The sequence below is a fragment of the Neolamprologus brichardi genome, chromosome 16, assembly GCF_056152115.1.
Source record: "Neolamprologus brichardi isolate AB-2024 chromosome 16, ASM5615211v1, whole genome shotgun sequence".
In the NCBI taxonomy this organism is placed as follows: Eukaryota; Metazoa; Chordata; class Actinopteri; order Cichliformes; family Cichlidae; genus Neolamprologus; species Neolamprologus brichardi.
Window position 1 is genome coordinate 30,219,345 of NC_142119.1, and position 27,771 is coordinate 30,247,115.

At 40.0% G+C, this 27,771-nt stretch overlaps 4 protein-coding genes across 4 annotated transcripts; all 4 read left to right on the plus strand.

Annotated features, from left to right (window-relative positions):
• The first annotated feature begins 1,395 nt into the window (after window positions 1-1,395).
• Window positions 1,396-7,308, plus strand: LOC148098300 (olfactory receptor 4B13-like). The gene is made up of 3 exons (XM_087852934.1): window positions 1,396-2,340; window positions 6,951-7,010; window positions 7,222-7,308. The coding sequence occupies exons 1-3, from the start codon at window positions 1,396-1,398 to the stop codon at window positions 7,306-7,308; spliced, it is 1,092 nt and encodes a 363-aa protein (XP_087709060.1).
• Window positions 7,309-8,392: 1,084 nt separating this feature from the next.
• LOC148098301 (olfactory receptor 4B13-like) lies at window positions 8,393-9,337 on the plus strand. The gene has a single exon (XM_087853188.1). It carries the CDS (start codon window positions 8,396-8,398, stop codon window positions 9,335-9,337), a length of 942 nt encoding a protein of 313 aa, XP_087709314.1. The 5' UTR covers window positions 8,393-8,395.
• A 2,301-nt stretch (window positions 9,338-11,638) lies between these two features.
• LOC148098302 (olfactory receptor 4B13-like) lies at window positions 11,639-12,583 on the plus strand. Its single transcript, XM_087830257.1, has one exon. The coding sequence runs from the start codon at window positions 11,639-11,641 to the stop codon at window positions 12,581-12,583; it is 945 nt and encodes a 314-aa protein (XP_087686383.1).
• Window positions 12,584-21,389: 8,806 nt separating this feature from the next.
• LOC148098303 (olfactory receptor 4B13-like) lies at window positions 21,390-24,754 on the plus strand. Its single transcript, XM_087852935.1, has 2 exons — window positions 21,390-21,410; window positions 23,801-24,754. The coding sequence occupies exons 1-2, from the start codon at window positions 21,399-21,401 to the stop codon at window positions 24,752-24,754; spliced, it is 966 nt and encodes a 321-aa protein (XP_087709061.1). The 5' UTR covers window positions 21,390-21,398.
• The last annotated feature ends 3,017 nt before the right edge of the window (window positions 24,755-27,771 follow it).

Sequence of the window (27,771 nt, forward strand, 5' to 3'; positions counted from 1 at the left end):
AACAATAACTATAAATGCACCAAGACAACCAAATCTCAGTAAAAAGCATTATTGTTTACTTAAATTTGACCAGACTATCAAAGATCTAAAGACAACTAACACATATTTGCATTGCATTTCCACTTCTGGTTTTAGGTTTAATCCAGGTCATCTTATTGTTTGAACTTAAGGTGTCATAATGCCATATCTCTAACACGTTCCATTAAGATGTAAATTGGTAAATTTATTGTCATTTACGGTAAATAGATTTATGTTTCTCAAGTAACAGACTCATATTTATATCCTTTTTTAAAGCATAAAATGTTTGAGTCTCATGAGTGACGTGTTTACTGTGGCTCAAAGTTTAGCCAGTTTTTCGGGTGCCTCTGTAGTCTTGCTCATTGTACACTTATATCACAAAGCTAATTCAGAAAATATAACTGACATGATGTCTATATTTAACAGAATATCAGTTTCACAGTTTGCAAATTAATTTAAAGACAGGGGGAGAAAGAAGTGATTGCTTAGTAGGTTATAGATTCATGCTGCTTTAAAACTACCTTCTTTCCACAGAGCTGCTGTTAAAAAATAAAGGCCTGACAGTACTATATACAGACCAAGTGTGTTTTTGTTTATGAGTTGGCACCACAGATTGTACAAGGTTCAGGGATGTTAGCACAGAATTCTGGGCCCTATGTATAAACAGTCTCTATATATGTGACACAATGTGATGTGTGGAAGGAAGACAGGACTCAAACACAGGACTCGCAGGCTGGTGAAGGATGTGGATGATGTTTGTTGTGAAGCCAGGATGAACAGAACATGAGAAGATGGACTGATACCAATTGAATAAATGAATGAATGAATTGAAAAAATAGTTTGATAGAAACAGCATTAGAATAGAATAGAATAATCCTTTAATTGTCCCACAAGGGGAAATTTGGTTGTAACAGCAGCCAGAAAGACACATATAGAAACAAACAGGACACAGAACAGAAACATACACTCATCCCTGTTGGACAACATCTCCCACCCCATGCAGGAGACTGTGACAGCACTGAGCAGCTCCTTCAGTGGCAGGCTGTGGCACACACGGTGTGGGACGGAGAGATTTTGCAGGTCTTTCCTCCCCACTGCTGTCAGACTCCACAACAAAGACTCTAACTGATCAAACACACATATCCACACACACTGAGTGCAATACTCTTTTTCTGACAAAGTTGTATTTTTACTCAGTTGTATAAAGCATTTGCATTCTATTTCTATCCTATTGTATATTTTATTCTATTTATTGTACTGTATATAGTATTTTATTTTATTCTGCAATTAATGGGAGGTGAAGAGGGACAGCAGACATTAGTCAGGTACAGACGCAGCAGCTCAGTGCTCTGTTATGTTGTTATTTTAAAAAGTTAGATGTGCCCTCTGATCATGGATAATCAGTCTAATGAAAGAAGTTTTATTCTGTCAGGATTTAATGAGACAATGAATTTCACAGTACCCCTCTTCTCAGTTACTTTACTGTATTACTGTCTGATTTTGTTCTTCAATATTTCTCTTGTGCTGCTCATTGTCTTGGATAAAAGCCTGCATGAACCTATGTACATTTTACTGAGCAGCTTCTGCATTAATGCCATTTATGGAGCCACAGGTTTCTACCCAAAATTCCTTTCAGATTTACTGTCGTCTTCTCACAGAATCTCCTATGAAGGGTGCCTTTTACAAGCTTTTATCATGTACTCATTTGCCTGTTGTGATATGTCCCTTTTAGCTGTCATGGCCTTTGACAGGTATCTTGCTATATGTCGACCTCTGCACTACCACTCTTTCATGACTAAGAGGAGGCTTTCACAGTTGGTGTGTTTCTCCTGGCTGACACCTTTCTGTGTTTTTGCCATCAATATTGTGCTTACAGCAAGACTCAAGTTATGTGGTATAAACATACAGAGAGTGTTATGTCTAAACTGGTTAATTGTTAAACTTGCTTGTCCTGAAGCTGACACTTTTTCAAATAACATCAGTACATATGTGATACTTGGCGTTTATGTGTCTCAATGGCTTTTCATAATTTGGACTTACATATATCTTATTAAAACATGTGTGAGGTCCAGCGATGACAGAGTAAAGTTTATGCAGACCTGTGTGCCCCATCTGACTTCTGTGATCACAAATTTCACTGTAATGACTTTTGATTCGATGTACTTGCGCTTTGGCTCAAGAGATTTACCCCAAAGCCTCCAAAACTTCATCACTCTTGAATTTGTCATCATCCGTCCAGTTATGAATCCTCTCATGTATGGATTTCAACTCACCAAAATACGAAACAGAATCTTGAGTTTAAGGGAAATGATTTCCATTAAGGTTAGATTTCCTTAATTAAAATAATTCAAAAATATTCAAAACAGATGCAGCAATATAAATACAACTCTTTCTGAAGGCACCGGATTCAGAAACATTTAGTCATGTTTGCCTTGTCTAAGGCAAACATATATTTGGACTAGACTAATTTTACTAAGAACGCGCTGATGCATATGCTTATTGAGACTGATCTCTATATGATTTTAAGTGTTTATAGTTTAACATATGTAATGAATTTATGCAAACTAATGAAAGGTAACACATTATAACACAACCTGCCACAAAGGTGAAAGTACCCTGTATTTAAGTGCAATTTGAGGACATCAAGTCAGGCTTTTGCAAGAAACAATGAAACAAGTACACTGTAAGTAGCCTGTACTTTTCTGGGGTGCGGGTCTTGTTATGGAGTGACTAAGGTGCAGTACCCTGTACTTACTTGCATTTTGCAGGCAACAAGTCAGGTTTTTGCAATAAACAATAGAACAGGTGCAATGTAAAGATTGTGTTGAGAAGGTGGAAGAGTGACGTGTGAGCAGCAGTATGACTTCAGTATGGCTTCATGACAAGAAAGAGCACTTTAGATGCGATGTATAGTATGCATATGTATAGCATGTATAGAATAGATGTGTGTGAAGGAGCAGGAGATAGATATGACTGTGAAGATGCAAGAAGTAGTGGTAGTGATGGTTTCATTCTTTTTGAGGGAAGTCTTACATTTTAAGCGTTTTAATTGTTCAAAATGATTAAAATTATTACATTTTTAAAATGAAACTATATTTACAATTAATAGTTCCTTGATGATCTGGTTTGACCTCTGATTTATCTTTGTACCAAACAGTTTGGAAATAGTATAATACAGCAGGTGAGATGAATGGATCATATCAGATCTTTATCCTTGTAGAAGCTTTATTTAGCTTATTAATTGTTTCTAAGGTATTTCATGGATTTTCGCCCTTTCGTACCTTTCTGATATTTTTAATTTGTACAATTCTTCAAGTCTGCAGACCACATGCTCCTACATTTCCTGAGGTCCAGATTAAGGCACAGAGGAGATCGGGCCTTTGCTGTGGCTGCTCCTAAACTGTGGAACAAAATGCCCTTTCACATCAGGATCACCCCTGATTGAGCAAATGTGACATACATTTGCTCAATCCAGCACGAATGTTAAATGAAAACAACATCATGTTTTTGACTAAGAATTTCATTTTAAAAAGGATTCTGCATGATTTTTTAAGTACTGTTGTAAAATTCATCTATATACCATTCAGAAATCATCACAAATTGACATTTCATTTCTTTGCCTTGCTGTGTCTTGATGTTCAAGGTATATTAGCTAATATATGTGCAAGGTGAATAAACAGGTTTATTTCAAAGTGTTTTAGGTTTAAAGTAAACAAAATATTGTATGAAATATTCTGTTGTAAATGGCTGGTTAGTACAGGCATCACTGTGTGTTACATCTCAGTTTATGACAAAGATCAGTTAACAATGCTTAATGTTTTGTTTTTTTCAATAAACACGTTACATGTATAAATATAAGGATCAGTGTTATTAGGTTGTATTTTTTCAGTAGTATTTATTTATTTATATAGGGTTTTTTATTATTTTTGGAAAAATAGTAATAGTAATTGAACTGTTACCTACTTTTATTTGGCTTTTTTTTTTAAATTTAAATTTATATGTAAATGTCTCTCTGTACATTAATTAATGACACCATAATTCTGTACTTTTTGAAATCTGATCATATATCCCCATTGCTTGACATACTGTAATATTTACTATAAAAATTAAAGTTTTGTTTAGCATATCAAGCATAAAATTGTGCTGTTGTTGTTTTTTGAAGTTTTTCAATCCCATAGCATAAAATTAAAAAACCTCAACAAAAAACAATGCAATAATAGTATTTTAACAGTAACTCCCTTCTCTTCTACTCCTTCCTCGCCTTATCTATCCAACTAACCCTCAGCTCTATCATATCTTCTTTCTAATAGCAGATCCTCTAAATTTAAAGTAAAATATATTCCTATAACACTTTTAAAACAATAGCTGTTGACTAAAGTGCTGTCATGTAATAATAATCAAATGACAAAAAAACACAGGACAAAATTACATAATTTAAGAAAGGAAAAATAAAAAGAGAAAACATGAATAAGAAATACCAAAAAAAGTAATCAAATCTTCGGATTTAAAAGACAAAAAATAAAAGTGGGTTTTCAAATGGGTTTTAAAAATGTCTAATGTTGGGGTGATCCTGATGTGAAAGGGCATTTTGTTCCACAGTTTAGGAGCAGCCACAGCAAAGGCCCGATCTCCTCTGTGCCTTAATCTGGACCTCAGGAAATGTAGGAGCATGTGGTCTGCAGACCTCAGTGATCTTGAAGAATTGTACAAATTAAAAATATCAGAAAGGTACGAAAGGGCGATGATCCATGAAATACCTTAGAAACAATTAATAAGCTAAATAAAGCTTCTACAAGGATAAAGATCTGATATGATCCATTCATCTCACCTGCTGTATTATACTATTTCCAAATTGTTTGGTACAAAGATAAATCAGAGGTCAAACCAGATCATCAAGGAACTATTAATTGTAAATATAGTTTCATTTTAAAAGTGTAATAATTTTAATTATTTTGAACAATTAAAACGCTTAAAATGTAAGACTTCCCTCAAAAAGAATGAAACCATCACTACCGCTACTCCTTGCATCTTCACAGTCATATCTATCTCCTGCTCCTTCACACACGTATTCTATACATGCTATACATATGCATACTATACATCGCATCTAAAGTGCTCTTTCTTGTCATGAAGCCATACTGAAGTCATACTGCTGCTCACACATCACTCTTCCACCTTCCCAACACAGTCTTTACAGTGCACCTGTTTTATTGTTTATTGCAAAAACCTGACTTGTTGCCTGCAAAATGCAAGTAAGTACAGGGTACTGCACCTTAGTCACTCCATAACAATTTTTTTGGGTTTGTGGTGGCAGATTTCTTTTCTCGTGTATTAATCACATATTTAATCATATCACATTAGTTACAGTAATATCACTTTCTCACTTTATTATAGTAAGAGCACTCCTGTCACCAGGTGCATGTGGAATGTTAGCACAATGAGGCCATTGTAATGGGGGACGTTAAATATATAGAGGGACTCTATATCTAGAGTATCAGGGATGTAAATCCTTAGGTGACGGCCAAGTAGAACACTTGGCCATCCTTGGGAAGGACTCTTCTGTCCTTGGGTTTATTGTTTTTAGCACTTTGTACCGAAGCAAAGGCTGCAGAGGGGACCCCTGGCTGCAATGCCACTCTGTCTGTCTCTCTCATCATGGTCACCTAAATGCACAGTAATGGCAGGTTTTGTAATATGCACTGTTAGTTGATTATTTACCTGCCGCATTAACGGGAGAGGACGTGCAAACGTTACCGCTGCTGCTGGGTTGAGATTCACGAGTCCAGCGCGGAATTAAAAACACGACATTCATTTAAGGTCATCGCGTGTTTTGTGAACAAATGCTTTTGCATATTCGTAGTGTTTCCTCCCTTAAATGAAATATCTACTTTTCAAGTATTGCTAGTTTCCCTGTTGTCATCCGTTCTCGTAAAGTATAACCAAACTTTTGAGCGTTTGAGCCACTTAGGCGCGGTGTTTCCTGCCAGGTAAATGAAGCTCCGCAACGTGGTGACGTCATTCGGGGCGACTGGAATCGATAAGGGAATCGTTTGTTAAAATGGCAAACAATTCCAAGGAATTGAAACAGTGGGAACCGGTTCTCAACAAGAACAGGGTTTCGATACCCATCCCTAGATGTAAGCATCAGTTATTAATTAAAGCCAGAAGCAGTGACTGCAGCACTGCGTGGCAGGTTCTAATCCCTATAGCATGTTGTTTCACCTAAAAGCAAAACTTTTCCTGTGATGTTTCTGGCTGATTTTAGGGTTTTGTTTTAGTACCAGGCTGATTCTGCCAGTTAGGTTTGGGTTGTTTTCTTTTTCTAAGAGAAAGACAGTTTTGTTTTGTTTTTTACACTCAGACATGTCTGGAACTGGGCCTAATATGTTTTGTTTTTTTTGTAACAGTGCACTTAAGAATAATCCTGCCAGGTATTATCCCTCTGGTGGTGATATTTTGTGTGCTGATGATTTAAAAGCAGGCTTAGGAATAAAAGCGCTATAAAATACTTTAATTGAGAGCAAATATAAGGTGGGCTTCTCTAGATTACAATGGGCTTCTGAGGAAATTCACCTAAAGGGGTGCTGACCATATTAGATGGTAAGACCTGTGTTTAAAAGGATTGTAACGATTCAATCCATTTCAAAAGCAAAAAGAATTGATTTTATTTTTGGAATGACGTAATATTGCTGTCAGTGGATACTTAAATTAGTGCACGGTTTTCCACTATCAGCAATGATTGGTAAAAATTAAGTCAACTAAGAGTGACCTAGACAACTGTAGGATGCAGCTGAACAGCTGAGGCAGTGGGGAGGTGTAAACTGGACTATGAAGTGGCCGGGGCACTGTAATGAGAGGAGAGCACAGTCAACGGGATAGCAGATAATCAGTGATCCTCCACAGTTAAACTGAGTTGCCTTACTTGGTTTTAGGTGGAGGGGACAGGTGGGGCGGAAGGCCCGGATGCAGTCGAGGTGTGGGGAGGCAGGCAAGTGAGTGGCGGGCCAGATGGCAACGTCGTACCAGCAGCAGGTGGCCCAGGTCCAGGAAAGCGGGGATGAGTGCAAGAAAAACAAGTAAGTCTTCACACGGGTTCTGGACAAAGAAATCACACACCACTTGACTAACATGGGATAGCAGATACTCAGGCGATGAACGGTTGAGTGCGCAGGTCTTATATGCTGCCGGAATAATTGCCCACAGGTGGTCAGCCAGGGAGGAGCAACCGATCTCCGCCTAAAGGAGGAGGAGCCGCTGTTGGAGACCTGCAGGTACCAACCCAGACCATGACAATAACAGGTGCAGTGGCCAGAGTATTGCTGGAAAAAAATCATCCCAAGGGTGGAATCTCCAGACTGAGATTGAGACTGGGTGCTGATCAGAAGTCTTCAGAGACCCAGCAAGAAGTAGGAAATATTCATGGCATAGCAGACAGCCCAAGCAGTGGTTGAGGTCAAAGGTCGTGCGGTTTGGAGCCCTACTAGTCATCATGAGAAGATTCAGGAACCACAGCAATAATCATAAAGCTGTGTTGGAACGAGAGAGTGAGAGGTGAAAAGAGCGCCCTCCTCCAACAAGGGCGTGCCAAGCTCCAACTAAGCGAATGCAGAGCGAGTCTCTGTGCCACCCAAGAGGGATCAGCGAATGAATACAGATTGATTGAACTGATTAATCAGTCAGGCAGTTACATATGTTAAACTATAAACACTTAAAAATCATAGAGACATCAGTCTCAATAAGCATATGCATCAGTGCGTTCTTCTGGTTTTTACACATTAAAATAAAAAATCCTGCACATTTTTTTTAAGGTTACTGTTGAAAATTTCAGGGAGTAAGTCATTTTTTCTGCTTCTTTTAGGGTTAAACATTATACAGAGGCCAGGTTGTTAGTGTGAAATACATTCTCATTTACAAAATATTTAAATATTCTTATCTTTTACCATCTAAAAAGTAAAAGAAGACTCATTATAACACAACTATATTATGTATTTTTGAAGGAAGGGAAAAGTATGTTGCTTATCAAACATATAATAACCTTAGTCACTGTGCTGATGTTTTACACTCAAAACAAAGGTCTTAATAGACAATCTATTCAAGCTCTATAGACAGCAGTTACATAAGACACAAATAACTTTATTCTTAAAAGTAAATGTAATTTTTTTTTTTAATTATTCAGCTCAACAAGTGAAAGCACCACTTACATCATGCTGACCACGTAATTGTGGCTGACACAAAGAGTATATAAACCTCTGGTGACATACTTTGTCAGTTAGACAGTACACAGACAGACTTCATTTCACCCTGACTTTAACTTGTAAAAATGTCATTAGCTCTCAGTTTGGAATGACACCTAGTAAGGTAAACTACAAATGTTATTATGGGTAATGTTTCAGTAATTACTGTTTTTACTCTCTCAGGTTTACGTGATATTGCAAACTACAGGTTCACTCTCTTTGTTCTCACTTTACTGTGTTACTGTGTGATTTGGCTGGTAAATGTGACGATAATTGTCACAGTGATTGTGGATAAAAGTCTTCATGAACCCATGTACATCTTCCTCTGCAATCTGTGTGTCAATGGACTCTATGGGACAGCTGCATTTTATCCCAAGTTTCTCTACGATCTTCTGTCCACCACTCATGTTATTTCTTATGCAGGATGCCTTTTACAGGGTTTTGTATTGCACTCTTCAGTTGCTGCTGACTTCTCTCTTCTAGCTCTCATGGCCTATGACAGATATGTGGCTATATGCCGACCTCTTGTGTACCACTCTCTGATGACTAAACAAAAAATGTGTATTTTTGTATTTTTTGCTTGGCTTATTCCCTTTTACCTTCACTTCTTGAGCACGATAACAACAGTAGTGTTGAGGTTATGTGGCTCACACATACCAAGAATCTACTGTGTAAACTGGTTAATTAATAATCTAGCTTGCTCTGCCTCTGTAGCAAGAATTGTTATTCCTGCTTTTAATTACACCTTTTATATCGGCCATGCCGTTTTTATCTTCTGGTCTTATGTACATTTGATCAAAACATGTCAGTCATCCAAAGAAAACTGGAACAAATTCATGCAGACATGTGTACCACATTTATTCTCTTTAACCGTTGTTGTTCTGTCTTTTCTGTTTGATATGTTATACATGCGATTTGGCTCAAAGGAAATACCACAAAGTTTTGAGAATTTCATGGCAATGGAGATTCTCCTCATCCCACCAATTATTAATCCCCTCATGTATGGATTTAAATTGACACAAATAAGAAACAGAGTTTTGAATTTTATGCGTGGTAAAAGTTCAGCTTTGAGATTAAAGTCATGAGTGTTTCTGCAAAGAGGGGCAAAGAAATCTGTTGATATATGTACATATGTGATTTAAGCAAAATGTGATCTGTAGTGTAAATCAGTGGTCCCCAACCTTTTTTGCGCCACGGACCGGTTTATGCCCGACAATATTTTCACGGACCGGCCTTTAAGGTGTTGCGGATAAATACAACAAAATAAAACTAGTACCGGTACCAAAAAAAAGAGGATTTATTCATAACACACGTGAAAACGATAACAAAATAACGCTGAAAACCGATAGAAACCCTGAAAACCATACGTTTCACACCTGAGCCTCAACTCTCGCGGCCCGGTACCAAACAACTCACGGACCGGTACTGGTCCGAGGCCCAGGGGGTTGGGGACCGCTGGTGTAAATGAATAGATACTATGACAGATACATATTTCCAGAATGTTTTCATTAATTGAAATATAAGTAGAATTTCCTTTTGGTTTGTACATGTTGAAATTTAAAAAAGAAAACAACACACATTGAAATTAAACACATTTCTTGTACATTATTAGTTTCTGTCTTGTATGGCCAAAAAAGGTTTCTACTCACCTAGTTTTGTTACATTTAACTATAGTATCCTTGGGTCTAAAATTTTATTCTCAGGTAATTATCAAAATGCTACTAAAGCTCTGCCAGTTGAAAAACTCTCTGACCTAGGCCTCTGTACACCTTTACTTTGAAAACAGTCTTTTGGGTTTTCTTTACATCCTAAATTAAGTGGCTGTCATCACACCAGGCTAAAAAAAACACTGTTTATCAAAAAAGTAAATGGTTATGTCCTCTTCCTTGTGAAGCAAATTGTAAAAAGGAGTAACCTGACCTGTGCCTGGCACGACCTTAAGGAGCACTGGTACTTAATCAATTAAAATTAATAATACTGTTCCAGCTGACAGCAATGAGTTCTGTTTGTACAAATGATACCATTTATTTGAAATGTCTCCACTCAATTTCATTTGATTTTGAATAAAAATAAATAAATTAATAAATAAAGACTGGAACGTCCTAACCACAGAGCAAAAATCAACAAAAAGCAGCCAAGCATAACTTGTGGGTCTTCAAGGTAATTTAAAAATAAAAATGTCATGCTATTTATAACATCAGCTGTACCCTATCGTTGTAAACTATAATGGATCTTCCCTTCTGTTTACATTTTCCTTTAAGACACCTAAAAAGCATTTATTAAAACATTTTATAACTAATGGTGTTACTGTTGGTACGAGTCTAGAGTCATTTCTAAGAGTCAATGGAATTTGGACTGAGTAGCCACATAGCCACCAGTAGCTTTCCCTCACTCTCACATTCTCGTGTGACGGATTGTTATCATCCTCATCTAAACTACATACTGGTTGACTATTTTCATCCTCTTTCTCGGCTTGCTCTGTTTCAAACTGGAAAGGTTGAACAGAAGCCATTTCCAGTGCGCTGCTCACAACCGTGTGACGTCACTACCCAGAATGCATAGAGGAGTAAATAACAATGGCGGCCTACTGGTAAATCGGTTTTATATAAAATGTGCGTAAAAGGAAAACATTTGGCGTATTTTAATGCCACATATATGTTGTTGAAAGCACAGTGCATATTTTAGCGCAAACATGTGTTAATAGGGTTCCCTTTAAGGGTGTCCTACTCCCTACCTTTACAGGGACTTCATTCTTCTATGTCATATAAAATAATTTATTAATAACAGTCTGTGGTTCTCTCATAAGGCTGGATGAAGTGGGCAGGATGGAGGATCTAAAGTGCAGACTCTCATACGAAAAATAAATTAAAAAGCGGCTTCATTGCTGGACTTAAGAAATACAAAAAATAAACTGGAATGAACTGGAAATTAATCAAACAGTAAAACAGTGTTTTCCAAAACAGAAAGCGCTGGGTACAAGACCCAGGAAAATGAGAGAATACTTAATACTTATGGTTGAAGTAAAATGCAGCACTTTAAGCATTTCACATGGTGAAAAGCAACTGCGTATTATTCAATCTAACCAGTAAGTAAGCACACGTCTTACAGAGTAAGACACGTAATCACCATGGCACCATGAACAACTACAAAATTGAACTTAAATCCATCTTTGCTTGTCCTTTGGTCATTTTCTTTCTTGTTCCATAGACCAACAGAGGCTGAATTCCCAGGTGTGTGTTTTGTTGTTGAGCCTAAGGCAGTAATTAACAGGAGGTGTAGAGGAAGAGCAGATAATGTTAGGGATGTAGCTACAGCAACTTTTTCCTCTGTACACTCACAAGTTGTTACTTGTGGGTGTACATCAGAAAGTCTACATCAGAAAGTACATGATTTTTCTGAACATGGATAATGTGCATAATGTAAGAAGTTTCATTCTATTAGGATTTAATGAGACAATGAATTTCAGAGTACCCCTCTTCTCGGTGACTTTACTATATTACTGTGTGATTTTGTTTTTCAATGTCTCTCTTGTGCTGCTCATTGTCTTGGATGTAAACCTGCATGAACCTATGTACATTTTCCTGAGTAGCTTTTGCATTAATGCACTTTATGGGTCCACAGGTTTCTACCCAAAATTCCTTTCAGATTTACTGTCGTCTTCTCAGACAATTTCCCATGAAGGATGCCTTTTACAAGCTTTTATCATGTACTCATCTGTCTGCTGCAATTCATCCATTTTAGCTGTCATGGCCTTTGACAGGTATCTGGCTATATGTCGACCTCTGCACTACCACTCTTTCATGAGTAAGAGGAGGCTCTCTCAGCTGGTGTGTTTCTCCTGGCTGACACCTTTATGTATTTTTGCCATCAATGTTGTGCTTACAGCAAGACTCAAGTTATGTGGTACAAAGATTCAGAGAGTCTTATGTCTAAACTGGTTAATTGTTAAACTTGCTTGTCTTGAAGCTGACACCTTTTCAAACAACATCACAGCATATGCAACAGTTATCATTTATGTGTCTCATGGCTTTTTTATCATTTGGACTTACATGCATCTTATTAAAACATGCGCAAAGTCCAGAGAGGACAGGGCAAAGTTTATGCAGACCTGTGTGCCACATCTGACCTCTTTGATCACATTCCTGTCTGTAGTTGTTTTTCAGTTTGTGTACATGCGATTCGACTCCACAGATTTGCCTCAAAGCCTCCAAAATTTCATCGCTACTGAATTTGTGATCATCCCTCCAATTATGAATCCTCTCATATATGGATTCAAACTCACCAAAATACGAAACAGGATTTTGGGTTTAGTTTGTTTTAAAAGAAAATGAAACACCTTCAGAGTTAAGAGTTTTAAAAATAAAATCACAAAAATAAACTGATAAGAGCGGGCCTCGCAAAACCAGCTAACAATGCAACATCTTATAGAATTTTTTTACATGTTATATGTGTGAATACAATAGACTTTTGTTTTTTTACTTTTTGCTTTTTCAAATTCAAATATTTCACATTTGAAATGTTGGTGCATTTCTAGTTTGCTTGTTTAAATTTACTTGTTATGTATATTAAAAGCTTAGGCTTAGTGTGGTCAATTCTTTCAGTGTTAGCTTTTGTATTAATATAAACCTTGATAAAGGTTTTATCAAGAAGAGAGATGCAACACCATTTGACCTTTAGAACTGAAGAAGCTTTTCGGATGAGAGGTGAAACGTCTTCAAAAAACTTAAAGAAGTCCAGACGCTTTTCCTTCCAAGCTCCTTAGACTACAATGACCTGGATGACTGAGAACCTTTACAGACATTACTTACAAACCAGGGTTTATAGGGTAACACTAGGGTTTATCTATATATTCCCTTATTTTTAAAAAGTGTCTGTGTGTGTTTTATTGCTCTCATTTTATATAAAATGGTGATGTGGTGTATTAGACACAGAAAGGGTTCATGTTCATATTTGTTTACTGTAGGTAGTTTAAAAATAAACTATAAACTGAGATAATTGACAATTTAGTCAAAATTAATTGAACAGTAATGTTGTTGACTGAGATTCCGTGTCTTCAGAAAGAGTTATATTTGTATTGTTGCGTGTAGTTTAAACATTTTCCCCTTGAAAAACACCACCACTAATAATAATAGACCCAAGCTTTTAATTAGATAATAATAAAACTGGAGAAAGCAAACTTGAAATGAACCAAAAAATGGTATTTTAAAAAGTAAAAAAATAAAAAATAAAATGAATGAAAAATACAAAGCATATAGCATACATTAGGTAGGTGGTAAATTTACACATACAACATGCTAATAAAAAGCTATAAGATGCTGCATTTTAGTGTATCTTATGAGGCCTGCTCTTATCATTCGTGCAACAGAGTAATGTACATTTTTGACATTGAACCTTATTATTTTTTTCAAATTTGAAAAGAAAAAATCTATCCTCTTTAAGAATTTCCGCCTTACTATGGTGAAGGGGTTTGTGTGTCCCATTGATTTCAGGGGCTATGTGCCTGGCTGTGTTTTTGCCTGCTGGTAAGTTATCTCGAAGGAAATTGGTTCTGTTGGAAGGGCCAGGCAAAGAATGATTCAGATGAAACCTTATGAGAGGAAAATCAAAGGAACAGTTTACGAATTCCCAGGTGTTTGTTTTATTGTTGAGCCTAAAGCAGTAATTAACAGGAGATGTAGAGGGTGTGCAAACATTGTTAGGGATGTAGATCCAGCAGATGTGTGCTCTGTACACTCACATTTTTATTCAACTAAGAAGATAGATGTGTTCTCTGGTCAGGGATAATGTGTCTAATCTAAGCAGTTTCATTCTGTCAGGATTTAATGAAACAGTGAGATTATAATACCCCTCTTCTTATCCGTAAGGCCAGTAATGTTGTGGGGATGGAGCTGGACTCCCTCAAGGTGGTGTCGGAGAGGCGGATGTTGTCCAAGATAAAGACAATGTTGGATAACACCTCCCACCCACTCCATGACATGCTGGTCAGTCACAGGAGCTCGTTCAGTGAGAGACTGAGATTACCGAAAAGCACCACTGAACGACACAGGAAATCTTTCCTGCCTGTGGCCATCTCCCTGTACAACACAGGGTGCTCCACCTGGAGACTCTGTTGTCCTGCTGGGAGACTTCAATGCTCACGTGGGTAACGACAGCGAGACCTGGAGGGGCGTGATTGGGAGGAACGGCCTCCCTGATCTGAACCCGAGCGGTGCTTTGTTATTGGACTTCTGTGCTAATCACAGTTTGGCCATAACGAACACCTTGTTCGAACATAAGAGTGTCCATAAGTGCACGTGGCACCAGGACGCTCTAGGCCGTAGGTCGATGATCGATTTTGTAATCGTATCACCAGACTTGCGACCATATGTTCTGGACACTCGGGTAAAGAGAGGGGCTGAGCTGTCAACTGATCACCACCTGGTGGTGAGTTGGATCAGATGGCGGGGGAGGACGCTGGACAGACCTGGTGCACCTAAACGCGTAGTGAGGGTGTGCTGGGAACGTCTAGCAGGGGCCCCAGTCCGCGAGATCTTCAACGCACACCTCCGGCAGAGTTTCAACAGCATTCCGAGGGAGACTGGGGACATTGAGTCCAAATGGACCATGTTCAGCGTCTCCATTGCCGAAACTGCTGGTTGGTGCCTGCCGTGGTGGTAATACCCGAACCAAATGGTGGACACCAGAGGTGAAGGGAGCCACCAGGCTGAAGAAGGAGTCCTATCGGGCTTGGTTAGCCTGTGGGACTCCGGAGGCAGCCGACAGGTATCGACAGGCCAAGCGGAATGCGGCCTGGGCAGTGGCTGAAGCAAAAACTCGGGTGTGGGAGGAGTTCGGAGAGGCCATGGAAAAAGACTTTCGGACTGCCTCGAAGAGATTCTGGCAAACCGTCAGGCGTCTCAGGAGGGGAAAGCAGTGCTCTACCTGCACTGTGTATAGTGCTGGCGGAGCGCTGCTGACGTCGACTGAGAAAATTGTCAGGCGGTGGAAGGAATACTTCGAGGACCTCCTTAATCCCACTGACACGTCTTCCGAGGAGGAAGCAGAGTCTGGGGATGAGGGGAATGACCCACCAATTTCCGGGGGCGAGGTCACTGAGGCAGTTAAACAACTCCTTGGTGGCAGAGCCCCTGGTGTTGATGAGGTCCGCCCCAAGTTCCTGAAGGCTCTGAACGTTGTAGGGCTGTCCTGGTTGACACGCCTCTGCAATGTTGCGTGGAGATCAGGGGCAGTACCCGTGGACTGGCAGACCGGGGTGGTGGTCCCCATCTTTAAGAAGGGGGACCGGAGGGTGTGTTCCAACTACAGGGGGATCACACTCCTCAGCCTCCCTGGGAAAGTCTATGCCAGGGTGCTGGAAAGGAGAGTTTGTCCGCTAGTCGAACCTCGGATACAGGAGGAACAATGCGGTTTTCGTCCTGGTCACGGAACACTGGACCAGCTCTTTATCCTCTCGAGGATACTTGAGGGTGCATGGGAGTTTGCCCAACCAGTCTACATGTGTTTTGTGGACTTGGAGAAGGCATTCGACCGTGTCCCTCGGGGTGTCCTGTGGGAGGTGTTGCGGGAGTATGGGGTGTCTGGCCCATTGCTACGGGCCATTCGATCCCTATACATCCGTTGCAAGAGCTTGGTTCGCATTGCCGGCAATAAGTCGGACTCGTTCCCGGTGGGTGATGGGCTCCGCCAGGGCTGCCCTTTGTCCACGGTTCTGTTCATAATTTTTATGGACAGGATTTCTAGGCGCAGCCAAGTGGCGGAGGGCTTTCGCTTTGATGGCCTCTGAATCTCATCTCTGATCTTTGCGGATGATGTGGTTCTGTTAAATCATCAGGCGAGGGCCTCCAGCTCGCACTGGAACGGTTCGCAGCCGAATGTGAAGCAGCGTGAATGAGGATCAGCACCTCCAAATCTGAGGCCATGGTTCTCAGCCGGAAAAGGGTGGAGTGCCCACTCCGGGTCGGGGATGAGTTCCTGCCCCAAGTGGAGGAGTTCAAGTATCTCGGGGTCTTGTTCGCGAGTGATGGGAGAAGGGAGCCGGAGATCGACAGATGGATTGGGGCTGCAGCTGCAGTAATGCGGACGCTGCACCGGTCCGTCGTGGTGAAGAGGGAGCTGAGTGTAAAAGCGAAGCTCTCAATTTACCGGTCGATCTACGTCCCTACCCTCACCTATGGCCACGAGCTGTGGGTAGTGATGAAAGAACGAGAGCGCGGATACAAGCGGCAGAAATTAGCTTCCTCCGAAGGGTAGCTGGCCTCTCCCTTAGAGATAGGGTGAGAAGTTCGGCCATCCGGGAGGGGCTCAGAGTAGAGCCGCTGCTGCTCCACATCGAAAGGAGCCAGCTGAGGTGGTTCGGGCATCTGACAAGGATGCCCCCTGGGCACCTCCTGGGTGAGGTGTTCCAGGCATGTCCCACCGGGAGGAGGCCCCGCAGCAGACCCAGGACACGCTGGAGAGATTATATCTCTCGGCTGGCCTGGGAACGCCTTGGTGTTCCCCCGCATAAGCTGGAGGAGGTGCCTGGGGAGAGGGAGGTCTGGGCCTCTTTGCTTAGGCTGCTGCCCCCGTGACCCGGCCTCGGATAAAGCGGAGGAAGATGGATGGATGGATGGATAATAGAACCAAAGATAAATGGTAAATGGTAAATGGTAAATGGCCTGTATTTGTATAGCGCTTTTTACTAGTCCCGCCTAGGGACCCCAAAGCGCTTTACACACCCAGTCATCCACCCATTCACACACACATTCACACACTGGTGGAGGCAAGCTACAGTTGTAGCCACAGCTGCCCTGGGGCAGACTGACAGAAGCGAGGCTGCCATATCGCGCCATCGGCCCTTCTGGCCAACACCAGTAGGCGGTAGGTGAAGTGTCTTGCCCAAGGACACAACGACCGAGACTGTCCGAGCCGGGGCTCGAACCGGCAACCTTCCGATTACAAGGCGAACTCCCAACTCTTGAGCCACGATCGCCCCTTAAATAAAACAATATTTTCAATGAATTTTGGAATCCACACAGTGGGTGGCTGCTGCTTTAAAAGCTGCCTCCTTTTTTTTCAGATAGGGTGCTGTTGCAGAAGGATATAGACGTATAGCACGAAATCCTATAACCAAGTAGCCAGTATAGTATACAGGAACATCTGCACTGAGTATGGCCTGAAGGTCCAAAGGTTAAACATGAAGCCAGTAGGCAGAACAGTGTGTGGTAGGGGTGGGAGAGGTCACGTATGTGTTTGTTTGCTGTGGTCAGGCATCATTCCAGATGTGGGGAAGTGGAGTCCCAACAGTATTCTCTGCTGTCCCCACCACTATATTCAGGGATTGCCAGTCTAAAGCAAAGCGGGCTCTTGACCAATCAGAGATGCATGTGATCAAAATCATCTCTATACTCGTTCGAAAGAGAGTAATAGAGATGGGAAAGGGAAGGTGACCTTTTCTTAATTGGGGCAAAAGGCTCTCTTTTACAAGAGCTCCACTGTGCAGTGAACAGGACAGGTCTATCTGTACGCCCAGGAGTTTCGTGCTGCTGGCCATCTTCACTGTGGTGTTGTTGATAAGAAGTGATATGTGACTGTGCTTGCTCATGCTGATCTCCTTTTTTTATTCAGTATTTAGTGTTAAGGTGTTATTACAGTTCTGCAGTTGGTTCACCTGCTCACTTATTCATTGATGTCCTGGATGAGATTCACAATAAATGATTATTCTATTCTATCAGCATTCTTCACAATTTTGTTAGTGGGCCTCGCCTCAGACCCACTAACAAAAATGCTGGACTGGTACTTTTAAATGGACTGGTACTTAGTGACTTTCTACTCAATTTGAGCACTCAAAACACTTTGTACTCATCTCATTCACTCACTCGTACACACAGAGGTATGGAGGAGATCAAAACTCCAGACATCCAGAGGCCCTCAGAACACAAGAGACCAAGGAAGACCAACAGAGGGGCAGCTGCGCAACTATCCCAGAAAGAGCTGAGGAGAGCCCCAGATGAGGGGTCACTCAGCAGCAACAGAAGCCAGGGGGGGTTGCAGTGAGTGACTATCTTACGCGACACAGGCACCAGTGCACTTGCCTTTGACGAGAAGACTGCCAGTGGCACTGACGTTATCGTGAGAGGCATCGGAGTGACCTATGTGCCCTGTTCATACCTGGTCACACGCCCATCAGCAGGGAGAAGTGGTTGACTTCTCAGAGAAAAGGATGTGATGCCCTGCATGGAGGAGGCGGGTCATAATGCCAAGGAACTGGCTTGAGAGGTAGCTTAGCCTGCTCCTGAACCTGCAGCCCCAGCCTCTCCTCATGATGCGGAAGGCCCTTATGATTGCTCAGAAAGAGGACCCATCATTAACCAAATGTTTTGCCGCCGTGGATGAGAGTGATGGTCCGACAGGAGACAGGAAGCAGACATTTTTTGTGTGTGATGGGTTGCTGATGCGCAGGTAGACCCCAAAGCCTGGGGAAGACTGGAGTGTAGTCCAACAGATAGTGGTCCCTGCTAGTTTGCGTCAGCATGTGCTACAATTAGCCCATGATCATTCATGGAAGGGACATCTAGGGATTACACTTCTTCTGGCCGGCAATGAAGGCGGATGTGGTGCGGTATTGTAATACCTGTCACACGTGTCAGCTGGTGGGCAAACCAAACCAAAAAGTGCCCCCTGCCCCACTATGTCCAACACCTGCTGCTGGTGAGCCATTTGAACATGTTTTGGTGGATTGTGTTGATCCGTTGCCAAGAACGTGGGCAGGAAATCAGTTTTTATTGACTATAATGTGCTTATCCACACGGTTCACTGAAGCGATTCCTCTGCGGAGGATCACCATGGCAAACATTAATAATGCACTGATCAAATTTTTTACCACCTTTGGTCTCCTGAAAACAGTACAAACAGATTAGGGAACTAACTTCTTATTCCAAGCGTTTAAACTGACTTTAATCTCCCTTGGGATTTCTCATTCTGTGTCCAGTGCTTACCACCCAGAGTCGCAGGGTGCACTTGAGCGTTGGCACCAAACGCTTAAGGCAATGCTGAAAAAGTACTGCCATGACACGGGCAACAGTTGGGATGAGGGTGTCCCCTTCGTGCTGTTTGCGATACGCGATGCTAAGCAGGGCTCCTTGGGGTTTAGCCCAGCTACCCTTGTGTTTGGCTGCGATGTGCGAGGCCCATTGAAGGTGCTGAAAAAGGGTCTTCTCGGCGGGGGTGTTCCAAAAACTGACATGGCAGATTTTGTGAAGACGTGTAGGGATCGATGGCAGCATGCTACCTCACTAGCAAAAGAGGCCCTGTGTACATCCCAGGGAAGCATGAAGAAGTGGTATGACAGGAAGGCCGTGAAAAGACATTTTCAGCCTGGAGACAAAGTCCTCATGCTGCTACCGGTGCCCAGTTCTGCCCTTTCGGAACATTTTACGGGACACTATGTCATACTGAGGAAGGTGTCCAAGACAGATTATGTTATTAGCACCCCGGAATGCAGGTGGAAAACTTGCCTATGCCATATTAACATGTTGAAACCCTACCATGATAGGGAAACTCATGAGACTGTTGCCGACACAGCAACCCCCAGTTCTGTCCCTGCTGCCATGTTGAGCGTAGAGGCAAGGGCTGACGACGATCTGCGTATACTTACTGAGGGACAACAGTGTGGCCGATTGGTGAATTTGGCTTATTTAGCCGAGGCAACGACCCATTTGTCTCATCTTTCCCCTTGACAGTGCAGAGATGTGCTTGGCCTACTGAACTCTTACCCTTCTCTCTTTGGGGATGTGCCCTCACATACTAGTGTCTGTGAACATGATATTAATGTTGGCGACACAACCCCAATCAAACAGCATGCATATCGCTGCCCCATGGGAAAGCGTGAAGTGATGAAGAAGGAAGTCAGTTATTGAGTAGAGAATGGTTTGGCACGACCCAGCCACAGCCCTTGGAGTTCCCCGTGTTTGCTTACTCCCAAGTCTGATGGCACCCCTCGTTTCTACACCGACTACTGGAAGGTAAATGCAGTGAAAGTCTCTGATTCTTTTCCACTTCCTCGTATGGAGGATTGCATTGACGATATAGGTCCTGCCAAATACATATCCAAACTGGACCTTCTTGAGGGGTATTGGCAGGTGCCTTTGACACCCAGGGCCTCCGACATTTCCGCATTCGCCAGTACACGGTGATGGCATTTAGCATGAAAAACTTTTAGGGTCTCAGCTGGTGTGTTTTCTCCTACCTAACCTAACACTTTTCTCCATTTTCTCCATCGATGTTCTGCTAATTTGGTCATGATAGAAATTCTCATCATTCCTCCAGTTATGAATCCTCTCTATATATAATTCAGGATTCACACAGTGGCTGAGTGCTGCTTTAAAACGGTCTTCTTTTCTCAGAGGGTGCTGTTAAAGAAGAATAAAGGCCTATTAGTACTAAACACATAGACCATGTATTTTATGTAAATACAAAAAGAAATAGAAATAGAAAAAGAAATAGAACAGTATGTTTTCACCGTTCCCTACTTTTGTGGTCGGCACATATGGACCGCAAAAAAACAACACATTTATACATGTGTGGTCAAGTTAAGAAACTATTTTTTGTGGTTATTGTTTACTTTATAGCTTCATTTCAATACAATTCCATTCAGTTTTATTTTTATGGCACTAGTTCATAACTTAAGTTAACTCAAGGCAGTGTATGTTGCAAGATAATCACCCTATAATATTAGAGAGATACCCCCAATAATCAGGTGATCCCCTATGATCCCCTATGAGCCAGGCCTTCTGCTCAGCTGTTGGTCATTTGCATTCATTTCATGGTACAAAATTTGAATCCATATAATAATTCCTGTGAAATTTTAGCTTCTTATATCAAATAGTTCTCAACATCCTTTTTTAAAAGTGGTCCATCAGCGTGCTTTCTTGCCATTTTATTTTTATGTAAATCTTTGATTATTTATTTATTTCTTATTTTGTTTTTCTATATCCATACACCAACAAAGGCTGAATTCCCAAATGTTTGTTTTGTTGCTGTGTCAAAGTCTATAACAAATGGGAGGTGTAAACGGAGTGCAGACATTTGTCAGGTACAGATGCAGCAGCTTTGTGCTCTGTACGCTCACATGTTGTTACGCTAAAAAGGTACTTGTGCTCTCTGATCATGGATAATCAGTCTATAGAGATTGACAGACCACGTGACTTTCGCGCATTGCATGCCGGTAACTCGTGGCAAAACAATCCAAGTACCGCATCAAATGCAAGCATTTGCAGCACCGCAAAACGTTCATTCTCCGGTTCCAATACCTTCTTGCTTTATCTTTGCCCCCCAAAAAAGTTATGTACAAAACGAAGGAGAACAATGCCGGACCGTACAAAGACAGACTTGATGAAAAGGCAAAGAAAAGATACGAGGAAAAAAATCAAAGGAGTGAAAGGGTTATACCCTTACGAGCACACAGAGTGGACAAAATACGTTAGCGTGCTGCCCAACTTTCACCACGCTCATATTTATAATTATACGGTTCTTGGAGTGAGTGCATACACTCATGAAGTTCAGTAACTTCAGGTCACTGCAACAAGCCCAGGAACAGTTTACCGACGGATGGGTACAGGACCATGAAATTAGTGATGGGATTTCCGGCTCTTTTTAGAGATCTAGCTCTTTCGGCTCAGCTCACTAAAAAGAGCCGGCTCTTTCGGCTCCGAACCGGCTCTTCAGGTTGTTTTGGTGCTTTAATTATTTAATCATCAACAATAATATAAAATTATGCAGAAAAGGAATTACTAATGTAAAAAAAGTGGTTTTATTTATATATGTTTATATATGGCCCCTAGAGACAAAGCATGTACAAACTCTAAAGCATATACAAACTCCAAAAAGCACGTACAAACTCCAAAACACATTTCTAGCGTTTACTGAACTTCCAAAACAGAGCTACCCAGATCACTTAAATTACACAATTGAAAACATGTGTGTATTGTTTGTGTATTTATAGACAAGCACTCATATTTATTCAAATAATTTTAAAAAAAAAGTTCATTTACCTGTTACTACCACACACCAAATCCAGTTGTTGATACTTCCTGGCTTGTGTAGCCACTAGGTAACAAAAGCTCAACACTGCGCCCTAGAAACCTGGAGCACTTCTGTTGTCTTTTGTACGTGTTTTGGAGTTTGTACGTGCTTCTGAGTTTTTACGTGTTTTGGAGTTTGTACGTGCTTCTGAGTTTTTACGTGTTTTGGAGTTTGTACGTGCTTCTGAGATTTTACGTGTTTTGGAGTTTTTACGCGTTTTGGAGTTTGTACGTGCTTTGTCTCTTAGGTCCACCATAAATATACTTTATTTATTCACTCCACATAAAATGTAATAAATAAATCATATAATACAAAAAACAACTATTTACATTTTAAACTTTTAACTATTTAAATTTTCAGCTTTTTCCTTTTAAACAAATTTAATGTGAAATAACACAAAACACTGCAAACCACAACACAATTAAATATAAATTAAAATATTAAAACAAAAAGAAGATGCACATTCTCTGTCATATGGGCCTGCATGATTTCTGAATCCTTTATCATCTGCAACTGAAAATAGTGGATGATTACTATACCTTTCTAATGTGATGTTGTTGTCCCTCGCTCTCTTTCTTTCTGGCTCTGTTCCTGTGCTACTGCTAGTGTAACTAACGCCCCTCCCCCTCTGCCCAGCGCAAAGTACAGGCCGCGCATGCGGAGTTTAGCGGAAAAAAGGGCGAGAGAGAGGGTGAGAGAAAGAAAAAAAAAAAACCTCACGGCTCCCAATAAGGAGCCGGCTCGCATCGTTCACTTCAAAGAGTCGGCTCTAAGAGCCATTTCGTTCGCGAACGACCCATCACTGCATGAAATGCACCGTGTAGAACGAAAGACCATCGTACGTATCATAAGTTTACCAGTCTCACAAATCGTCTTCATAAATACACATTCGTTAACCGTTATTAATAGGACCTTTGAGCTCAACGGTAATTAATTAGTAGTGGAAATAATTTCTGGTTCGCATTACAGAAATGTAGCAGTGACAATAATATTGTATGCTGTAATCGTACTGGGCAATTAGTTATAGCATAGCGCCACAATTTCTATTCAGCGCCAGACTTGCTTGTAACCTATATCACCAATTATGTTATGAAAAATGACGTATTAACTACTACAAAACACTGACCTTTGTGGAAATGCTTGGAGCAGACTAACCTGTGAGCTGGAGTGTTCTGGGACGTTATATTTGGTCTTTGAATGGCTGCAATCCAGGCCATCTGTCGCCTCTTTTTACTGGCTCGAATAATTTCTCTTCAACGACGTAATCCGATAAAAAAAAACGATCTCTTTACCCGTCGGCTTCCCGTGGCTGTCATGCGACCGGCTATTGCAGTTAATAATACAACAGCTTCTTGACAGTTTTTTGTGTTTCTTTTTATCGCTGTGTAACTGATTTCAATTGAAAGCCTGCGTGCGCTAGTACCTCTTGCCACGAGTTCCCAGAATTCTTTGCGGTTTTACCCTTGAATGACGTCACATTTTCAATCTCTATTGAAAGAAGTTTCATTCTATTAGGATTTAATGAGACGATGGATTTTAGAGTACCCCTCTTCTCACTCACTTTACTTTATTATTGTGTGATTTTGTTTTTCAATATCTCTCTTGTGCTGCTCATTGTCTTGGATGAAAACCTGCATGAACCTATGTACATTTTCCTGAGCAGCTTTTGCATTAATGCAATTTATGGGTCCACAGGTTTCTACCCGAAATTCCTTTCAGATTTACTGTCGTCTTCTCACAGAATCTCATATGAAGGATGCTTGCTACAAGCTTTTATCATGTACTCATTTGCCTGTTGTGATATGTCCCTTTTAGCTGTCATGGCCTTTGACAGGTATCTGGCTATATGTCGACCTCTGCACTACCACTCTTTCATGACTAAGAGGAGGCTCTCTCAGTTGGTGTGTTTCTCCTGGCTAACACCTTTATGCATTTTTGCCATTAATATCCTGCTAACAACAAGACTCAAGTTATGTGGTATAAAGATTCAGAGAGTCTTATGTCTAAACTGGTTAATTATTAAACTTGCTTGTCCTGCAGACAAAACCTTTCCAAATAACATCATACCATATGCAATACTTGTCATTTATCTGTCTCATTGGCTTTTCATAATTTGGACTTACATGCATCTTATTAAAACATGTGCAAGGTCCAGAGATGACAGGTTAAAGTTTATGCAGACCTGTGTACCCCACCTGACCTCTTTGATCATATTTCTTATTGTAATGGCTATTGATCCAGTGTACATGGAATTTGGCTCCAGAGATTTGTCTCAAACCCTCCAAAATCTTTTTTCCATCAAATTTCTTATCATCCCTCCAGTTATGAACCCTCTCATTTATGGATTCAAAATCACCAAAATACGAAACAGGATTTTGGGTTTAGTTTGTTTTAAAAGACAACAAATCTCGTTAATGTTCATGTTTGTTATTCACAAATAAACCAGATGAACTCTGGAAAATGTGCATTACTGTCTTAGACCTGATAAAATGCTCCACTCTGACTTTATCTTGTGATATACAAGATAAAGTCAGAGTGGAGCATCTTACAGTTTATTTATTTCTACATGTATCAGTGAATATATGGAACAGAGACTTATTAAATTTCTATTAACTTCCAGTTCACTTGATCCAGTTTCGTTTTTATAAAGGCTTAGGTTTAGTTTGAGTGTTAGTTCCTTTGTTAATTTTTGTGTTATAATGATGTGTTTTGGTGTCTGTGAAGGGGAAAATGTGAAAAAATAGATGCATGATTACAAATGTTGACAACACAATCTCAGTAAATAACACTATTTCTCACAAATTTGACCAAACTGTTGAAAATTTGAAGACATTTTATGTATATTTTCATATTTAAGGGAAACTAAAATGTATTTTCACATCTAGTTTCAGTTTACTGTGACATGGATATATGTACACTTCACAAATAGTTTCTGAAGTTAAGGTTTCCTCTGTGTTTCAGGCAGTAAAGCTGAACCGAAGGTCACCATACAAAACATAAAAGATAAATAGTAAAAAGGATTTTAAAACTAAATAGAATTAGACAAGCAGTAAAGAGAATAAAATAACAACATTAGACAACAATTGGAGTCAATTTTTAAAGAGAGGAAGCGAGTTTAAAAAGATGGCTTTTAAATTTTGGATTGAAAGCTCTGTTCCTCATAGTGGTGAGTGCTGTATAGAGGAAAGAAGTAGAAAGTACAATATCAGTTTTAAAGTTCAAAAAATAATTTAGAGGTAGAGAGAATAAAACCTGACTGCTTTATACATTTGGAGTTTAAGCAATTTGAACACATCTTTAAAACTTTCTTCTCTCAAAAGAGGGTGCTGTTAAAGAAAAATATAGACCAGCAAGTAATAAATACACAGAAACTATGTTTTTTTGCCTTGACACCACAGACTGCCTAGCACAGAATTCTAGACTCATAAATAAGGAGTCTCTGTGACGCCCCACTCTCTCTCATGCATCTTTTTATATTACTTTTTTTTTTTTAACAAACAACTGTATACAATAATTTGTAGTGGTCTTTAAAGGAGCTAAAAATGGACCGTTTATATATAAAATTCAATAAAAATATATGATATGTCCATAAATCTGCACAGTTTTCATCTGTTATTTTTCAACATGTTATAGTGTACATTTATTTTTGGGTTAGAAGAGTTTCACTTTGAGTATCAAACTTAAGAGCGATTTATTTATTTATGTATTTATTTTAGTATTCAGAGAGTCTTATGTCTAAACTGGTTAATTGTTAAACTTGCTTGTCCTGAAGCTGACACCTTTTCAAACAACATCAGTTCATATGTAACATTTATCTTCTATGTGTCTCATGGCTTTTTCATAATGTGGACTTACACCCATCTTATTAAAACATGTGTGAGGTCCAGGGATGACAGGTTAAAGTTTATGCAGACCTGTGTGCCCCATCTGACCTCTTTGATCACATTTCTGTCTGTAATTGTTTTTCAGTATGTGTACCTGCGACTTGACTCCACAGATTTATTTCAAAGTCTTCAAAACTTCATTGCCATTGAATTTCTCATCATTCCTCCTGTTATGAATCCTCTTGTATATGGATTTAAGCTCGCCAAATTACGAAAAAGGATTTTTACTTTAGTTCATGATAAAACAAAATGACTTCAATCAAAGTTAAGAGTTTCTTATTTCAAAAGAAGAATGCCATTTAGAAATATATTATTGTATATATTTTGTTGTACATGACTTATAAGAGCAGGCCTCACACGCTCAAGTAACACTGCAGCATCTTAGCGTTTTTGGTTTCTTTGGTAACTGTGTTCCATATATCCACACATACAAAGTTTTATATTTTTATTTCTTTTTATTTCTTAATAATTATTTTTGAATATTTTTTAATTTTAACAATTTATTTTTAACTAATTGCAATTAGTTTGATGTGGATAAGTACACTTCTCTGTGTTCCTGGGTGTAATACAGTTATTGTAGTATTATAACACAGGAATTTCTACAGACAAACATTTTAAGGTTCAACAAAAAACAGCAGATTTACAAACCTTTTATCTCTTCAGATTTTTACAGCAAGCAAAAGACATAATTATTTCTTTCCTTTATAACTTCTGTATTAACATATATGCATATAACATAAAACTGGCATTGAAGATTTTCGCTGTGCATTTAAAACTTCATGACATTGTTACTGAATATAAATTCACTTTTAACATCATAAGAGACTCCGAGCTACATCGTGACCGATTCATTTCTGTGCTTCCTATCGTCACAAACATGAAACCATAAAATGTAAGTAGGATAAGGATTGATTTGAAAAGCTAAAATCTCAAAAAAGGCAACTTGCATGAATGACTGCTGTATGCTGTGTGAGCTTTTTATGTACTTCTGCAACCTTGCTCACACTGATATTAAAAAGCTGGTTTAGATAAATATAGAATACCTGACTATATATAACAGTTCACAAAATAGATATAGATAATAGAACCAAAGATAGAACAATATTTTCTATGAATTTGGAATCTACACAGTGGGTGGCTGCTGCTTTAAAAGCTGCCTCCCTTTTTTTCAGATAGGGTGCTGTTGCAGAAGGATATAGACGTATAGCACGAAATCCTATAACCAAGTAGCCAGTATAGTAGTGATGGCCAAATGAAGCTTTCTGAAGCACTGAAGCTTGTATTGAAAAACGGTTCATTACTCGAAGCTTTTCAACACAGTCCTCTCTGGTGACATCTGGTGGCCAACAATATGAAGAGCAGCTTGAATCCACAAAATAAAACCAACTGCTTCATTATGACTGCTCACTCTACAGAGTGGGATTCTGTCTGATATTGGGCCTTCGTTGTGTTGCTTTGAACGTGTATTTTTGGGGGGGTTAAAAAATGTGGTTTAGTTGTTTAATAAATAATCTTGACCAGTAAACTCTCCTTGTTCAAACATGCACCATGGTGTGGTCTTTCTTTGCTTGTGA